The sequence below is a fragment of the Silurus meridionalis genome, chromosome 9 (genome assembly GCF_014805685.1).
Source record: "Silurus meridionalis isolate SWU-2019-XX chromosome 9, ASM1480568v1, whole genome shotgun sequence".
In the NCBI taxonomy this organism is placed as follows: Eukaryota; Metazoa; Chordata; class Actinopteri; order Siluriformes; family Siluridae; genus Silurus; species Silurus meridionalis.
Window position 1 is genome coordinate 12,096,695 of NC_060892.1, and position 7,295 is coordinate 12,103,989.

At 37.2% G+C, this 7,295-nt stretch overlaps 1 protein-coding gene across 2 annotated transcripts in view; it reads right to left on the reverse strand.

Annotated features, from left to right (window-relative positions):
* Window positions 1-1,127: 1,127 nt before the first annotated feature.
* Window positions 1,128-7,295, reverse strand: part of znf710b (zinc finger protein 710b) — a 17,056-nt gene continuing 10,888 nt past the window's right edge. For both annotated transcript variants that reach the window (XM_046858097.1, XM_046858098.1), the window contains exons 2-5: window positions 6,763-7,295; window positions 4,027-4,218; window positions 3,244-3,415; window positions 1,128-3,152 (exon numbers count right to left, since the gene is read on the reverse strand). The exon at window positions 6,763-7,295 is cut by the window's right edge and continues 991 nt beyond it. In XM_046858097.1, the coding sequence (XP_046714053.1) occupies window positions 2,974-3,152; window positions 3,244-3,415; window positions 4,027-4,218; window positions 6,763-7,295 (1,076 nt within the window). In that variant the 3' untranslated portion in view covers window positions 1,128-2,973. The remainder of the gene's footprint in view (window positions 3,153-3,243; window positions 3,416-4,026; window positions 4,219-6,762) is intronic.

The following is a 7,295-nucleotide window of genomic DNA, read 5'->3' on the forward strand; positions in this document are numbered from 1 at the left end:
ATTTCTCACATCAAAATGCCTTTTAAAGACAGATGAAATGTCACATGCCCTTTCGAGCAATGTGGTAAATTATGTGCTGTTATATCAACATTTACCTCTCATTTAGGAAACATAAAGAAAAACAGGAATTAACTTTTCTAAACTTGCAGTATCCCTGACGTGTTCACACCTTGACATCAATGAATGGATCCTACTCTTGTGTTAAGCGTATTATTCTTTTCGATTATTATCCCTTGTCAAAGTACACAGTGTTTGATATGTCTGTAATAGTTGATCTTTCTTTCTTCTCAATTTAATGCAATGTCCTCCTTGGTGAGAAAACAGAGAAATCATTCTCAGGGATTTGCCATCAAACAATGAGAAAACAACACAGCTTTCAATTGACAGACTATAATAGCATTTTAAATTGAATTGATGTGGTTGTAGAAGGCATGTAATTTAACAGCTACAGCATCTCACAAAAGTGAGTACACCCCTCACATTTCAGCAACCATTTTAGTAGATCATTTCAAGGGACAATACTATAGAAATGAAACTTGGATATTTTTTTGTCAGTGTCAAAATAGTTGGCAACAAACGTAAATACACCCTAAGTAATAACAGCTGTATGTCGTGTAACCATGCAAAGTCATATGTCCTCTTTATCATGTTCTTGTCTGCTTAATGGGACCAAACTAAATTAATAACTAAATTTAAAATATTAAAGCTAGGGTTGTTGTACAAGTGTTCATTTTTAGTAACTTCTGTATAAAGTAAAACACAACCATTTTTCCACTGCTGCTGTTAATGATGGCTGATTTACACTGATAATGCATAACATTTTGACCATCTGCCTAATATTGTGTTGGTCCCCTTTTTGCTGCCAAAACAGTCCTAACCTGTGGAGCATTAACTTCTTCAGCAAGTTGAGCTACAGTAGCTCAACAATAATAGGAAACTTACCTAACACTCCTTCGAGCAGAAAGCTGTGCTACAAATTTGTTGACTTTACATTGCGTTCTTTTCTTGTGCATGCTGAAAGCAAGTGGGTACAGAAAAGGACAGGTTATGATGTAATAAAGGTGTTTCAGCATCAAAAGAAAGATCTGATGAATCTTATCTGGTTAAGGAAAGACTATAGAAATTAGTTCAGTTTGAAAATGCTTTATTTAAAGAAACTAACACAACTGGCAACGTTGTCCTATCTGTCTCTATGAGATGAAGATTAGACAAGAGCTTTTAACGATCAGTGATAAACCAGGTTTCTCTTCAAAATACATTTTTAATGCATTTTTAAATCAGAAGGTGCAAAATAAATACCAAACTAATATATAGGAACAATTATTCTCTACAAATAACTGGTTGTTGGTGAAGGTGTTGATTTTTGGAAATTGCAGTGGTGGATGCTCATGCACTGACTTTGGTAATGGGGCCCACTCACTAGTACACTGCCACCCACTAGGTATGTACACTCACTAGTACACTGCTCCACTGGGGACAAATATAATGGGTACTCTTTTATTTTCCCTTATATATAAACAACAGTAAGTAGAGGCAAAGAAACCTAAGTGATATTAGTTAGGCTGTTTTAGGTCCAGTCAGTGATCAAGAAGAGACAATACACAGACGGGTCACAATTTAAAAAGAAATGAAAAAAATATATATAGTACAGTGGTTATAAGGTGGCATTTATTTTTACTGACATTAGTCCATTTGTGCCCAAAGATAAAAGAGTCACTGCAAATCAGTACAAATTCTTCTGACTGGTTATCTTTTTTTATGATAAGAAAATTCTATCCCGATGGGTATGGTCTCTCCCAGGATGGCCCTGCCCCCATCCACATGGCACAATGTATCACTAAATGATTTAATGAAGATGATAATAATATATGTCATGCTTTAGCTATTGCAGTCACCACACAATAGGAGATTTTGAAGCAACCTGTTGGACAGGGCTCTTCATTACCATCTTCAAAACACCAACCCGAGAGTATATTTTTGTGAGGGATGCTGTTCATCTCTAGAACAGTTCCATAAACTTTTATGCCAAGGCACGCTGAGACTCTTCTGGTGGCTCAACACACAATACAGTGTATTTTTCTTACATTTCTCACCGGTCTGTATATTATACAGTGTTTATTTATGATCTTTTTTTCCATACATTGTATACACTTGCATGAGATGAGTAAAGGTTTTTTAATGATTAAACTTCTTTGTTCATTTTGAACTTACGCCTACATAGACTGTATAGGTGGTCCTCAAATTGCAGATCTGGAGAATGAACACTGGGCTTGGAACATCTTAAGAGTCAGCTGCACTCAAAAGGTGTGGAAAACTTCTTTGAAGACGTCTTCAATCTCGACCATAATGCCAAAAAAAAAAAAAAAACACAGGCAATGCAGAATAAACACTGGGCACAAGGTATGAATACACCCATGATGGTAATGCTAATTCTTTATAGACAACCTACACACACTTTCACACTTATTCACACCTAGGGGCATTTATGCACAGCTGTTCCACCTGCAGTCATGTTTCTGGGAGGGAGAACATGCACAGAAAATCCAGAGTAACCCGAGCTCAGAATCTTCTTGTCAACAAAGAAATTTAATACTTCATCTCATGTGAGTGTACTTTATGTAAGCAACATAAAGACAGAAAATAATCCATTTCTATAAGTATAATGTTCATTTTTGGCCTGAAACTTTGATGTGTGGACCTTTAAATTAAAAACGTACTGCAGAAGTGCCACACGGCAACACAGAGTAAACTTACAACTGTCCAAAAGACTCTTAGCAAATTCAGTGGTTCTTATGAAACAGGATCAGAATAGTTACAATATGAGTGAAATCAAGATGGCCACCTGTCCATCAGTAATAATAGAGAAGTCTTGGTTCTCATGGAAATGCATAACAACCAGCGTATGGCTGATAAGTGCCCAATTAGTTCAATGGATATTCAACAGTATTTCAGTTTTAGTCTTATCTATGGGGCTCATGCTGTGTTGTAGCTGCCCACATCCTTTCCAAAGTTATAATAGTCCAGCTCCTGTATAGCGACCTCAGAGAGCTTGGTGAGATTAGGTGCATCGTTAGCATCCATGTTTTCGGGGGCAGCAAAGTTAAAGTTATCCTCTTCATAATCTTCATGAGGTTCCAGGTCTGGAGGAGCATCTGAAAGACAAATAAGGAGTCGAAAATTAAGCAACGTTACTGCTGACAAATAAATTTGAGTCTTTAACAGATTTCGTTAGATCGTCCTCACCTTGTCCCTCCGGGGACACGTCCATGCCATGTTTGACCTTCATGTGTCGACTAAGGTTACCCTTTAGGTTGAATCGGCTGGAGCAGTATGCACATTTGAAAGGCTTGCTGCCAGCGTGGAGATGCATGTGACCCAGAAGATTATACATACGGTTAAACGATTTCCCACACACCTGTAGAATAAAAGGTGGTATATTTAGGTGTATTTAGGTGTATTTATTTCAGCTTTACATACAATATCCAGAATATTGCTAGATAGACAGATATTATGACAGTGGTGTTTAAACATTTAAGGGGAAAGCTATTGTATTAGAAGTATGCTCAAAAGGTCACCAGATGTCAGAGACTAATTTACATATTCAGTGATTTGTCAGGATCATTGGCATATCAAAATATGTCATGAGAAAGGATTTTGTGAGGACCGTATAGAACAGAAAATCAGAAAAATAATAGATAAAAAATTATTTATTGTAAAAAAAAAAAACTGTCTTGGATCGTGGAACCAAAAAAATAACACTATATATAGTATTTACATAAGTCAACTGTCTAGATATTTGCAAAAATGCAGACAGGACAAAAGTTGTTGTATCTAGTTGTATGCTAGCTAGACAACTGTTTTGTGTGCAAGAGAATCATGGAGGCCTGTTTTAAAGTCATATCTTTTTTGATAAGCTTATTATTATTATTTTTATAAAATCACCCGAGTTTTACAAGATGGGTACAAATTATTTTAACTTAGCAATTAATAGCTATGGTGTACAAAGGTTGTGCTATCCTTCCTTACCTTGCACTTAAAGGGTTTTACAGGTAGATGGACGATCATGTGTGTTTTCAGAGTCTGCTTTTGGACGAAGGACTTGAAGCAGACGTGACACTGAAAGGGCCTGACACTGGCGTGGATCAGCATGTGCCTCCTCAGGTTTGCAGACAATGTGAACTCACGAGCGCATACATCACACTTGAAGCCCTTTGTTCCCTAAAGATCATCAGGAAGCAACAAAGACTGGTGACATCTCAAGAAATGATTTACAATAGATGTCTGTTTGAAAGCACTTATCATTCATCTCATGCAAATAACAATCATTTCTTTTTAGCCTGGGTGATGTTTTGAATAAGGATTGTTTACATACACAGCCCCCTTCTCACCATCTGTACATTCCAACAAGCGTGACGTAACGGCATTGTGTGGCATAAATTATGGGGACCCATTCAACTGTTTTTGAAATGGGTAAAACCAGAGTTTAAATTTGGAGAACATTTATAGTACGATAGCTGGTATGAGATAGTTCTAAATTTACACCCTTTGGCAGGCAATTAATGCCAAAGAAATTTACAAATGAGATAAGCAAATTAGCTTTGTTTATCTGCAAGAATCTGCTGCAACTCAGTTTTTTGTTCCAACCTGTAGGAGTTACTGATTCCACCTGTTTATTGAGCTGATATTGGTCTTCATTGAGGTTTGGTACTTGTTTTGTTAGTAGTTAACACTTCAACTATAGTGACCCTTTGCATATAAGACATTTCTAACTCATTGTAGCATATCCATTGCTTTAGAGCAGTAATTTATCCTGCACATACATTGCATCACAACTGCACAGGTGAGAAGAACAATGTGGCTGGTTGGAAGAATCAAGATTTGTATTCTAACTTTGTTGAGGAAAGATTATACTTTGCTCAAGCTACATGAATATATGGTCCTTTTCTTTTTTTTTCTTCACAGCACCTGTTTGAATATTACACTAGTCAAATTTATTACATAACTATGATAAAGTTATCTAAATTTTATCAGTTTATCTGCTATAGTTCTAATACTAATTTCTTTTTAAATCCAATAAACTTTCAGGAAATTGTTCTTCAAATATCATGCTAATGAAAATATCGGACAGACACAAGGACAGAAAGATACATGGACAGCCGATAGCAAATATCACAGCTAGCCTAAAGATGGGTCTTGAGTTTCCCAACATAGAGGTGTAAATAACAACTCTGTATGGGCAATCAGTATAATAAGTAAGGAAAATAATCATTTGAAGTAAACAAAATAAATATGTTACAAATGTAACTTCGCTGTGACCTTGACCCAGTCCTTGCTCTGACCTTGACCCAGTTAGGTACATTTCCAAAATCAGATTATCTTCTAAATAATAATTCCTTATAAATACTGAAATATTCAACACCCAGTCTACAGATATTGCACTAATAATTTTAGACAAATGATGGACAGACAGACAACCCAAACATATGAGAAAAAGAAATGAGTGGATGGCCACCATAAAAACATAATGGAACAGCTGGTTGGACAAGACAAAATATATAATGGATAGGCAATAAAGTGAGATGTGAAAAATCCATTAAAAAGTAAGCATCTGGATAAAATAATTGCCTAGTTCATCACAGTTACAGGAACTGAGGCAGATTCATTTGTGGAATTACTTGTGTGTTCCTCTTCAAAGTAAGAAGAGGTATGGCAATAACTCCAGTAATAGGTCATATAAGCCTGGATTTGGGAGTAGTGCTAAGATATTATTGATATTCTAATATTGATTCTCCTGCTAGCTGTACACCTGACAACTGACCAACCAAAGCCTGAAGAAAAAAAAAAACCTCTCCAGACATAAATTTCTAATTGCTGGATGCAACCACAGTCCAGCAATTTCACCAAAAGAAAAATCACAACTAATAAACACTACCACCACAATCAACCACATGCAAAACAATATATAAAATATGAACAAAACAATAGATTTAATATAAAATACCACTTCTGTATTATCTGCATCTAATAATTTCTGCCATAGATCATCATTAATTAGACCAATGCTCAATATGGTTCTCTTTTATACCCTTTAAAAGTGTAGGCTACTTCTTTAAAGCCATATGCAAGCGTTCACTAACCATGACATGCAAGTCAAGTCAAGAAGCTTTTATTGTCATTTCTACTATACACAGTGATACACAGTACACAGTAAAAACAGTAAAAATGCACCGTTTTCTGTCACGATCAAACCAAAAGATAACACCGGAATGATCAGCTTATTGTAAACATTTGATGTAAACAGATCGTTCTTGTCAGATGGCAGATAAATCCCACAATCCCACTCTCCAATATTCTATGCAACCTCGCTGAATTTGCCACCAAGTGTTCCCTGGTGAAGTATTTCAAATCAAAAGGAAGTATACTCTTAGTCTGCAGTGTAATGAACAAGAACTGTTTTAAAAAGGTACCTAATAAAATAGGCTCTCTGTGTATATTCTATTGAACATAGTGTAAAGATATTTTTGTCTGCAAAAAAATCTTCTCAGTTAAACAATATTATTAATAATTACTTATTTGGAAACCTTGTTTTAGTCCCACTGTTATTTGTCCTAGTCCTGGGATTTGGATCTTGGATATAGTCTTGGAAGACATAAAAAGCATATCTATAACAACTTTAGTATTTGTATTTACAATATAAATGTGTGGTTACAACTCTATTAGAAGCTCTATACAAACAAACATACTGAAACAAAATCATTTTACCTTAGTGGCACGTGGCTGGGGTTTGAGCACTTTGTGTGTGAGAGAGTGCTGACGTAGCTGGTGGAGCTGCAGGAACTGCAGGCCGCACTGGCTGCAGGAAAAAGAGCGTTGGGCCTGGTGCTTCAGCATATGGTTCTGCAACTGACTACGGTAGGCAAATGTCTTATTGCAGTGGCTACACTGGAAGCTGGATGGCCCTTGGTGGCTGACCTGATGGCGTTTGAGATGGGCATAGGTGGGGAACTCCATGGAGCACTGCGAACAGATGTGGCAGCGGCCTCGCTCATGCTTCACCTCATGGGCTCGCAGCTCACTGGGGTAGGCAAAGCCTCGGCGGCAAAAGCGGCAGCTAAAGGGCTTGACGTCGGAGTGTTGCAACATGTGGCGTTTTAGGTGGCTGGTCTGAGTAAAGCCCTTTTTGCAGACAGTGCACTTGTGCGGCCGTGTGCCTTGGTGCGTCAGGAGGTGTGTCTGCAGGTGACTTGGCTGCTTGAAGAGCTTACCACAGTGTGGGCAGGCATGAGGTTTAATGC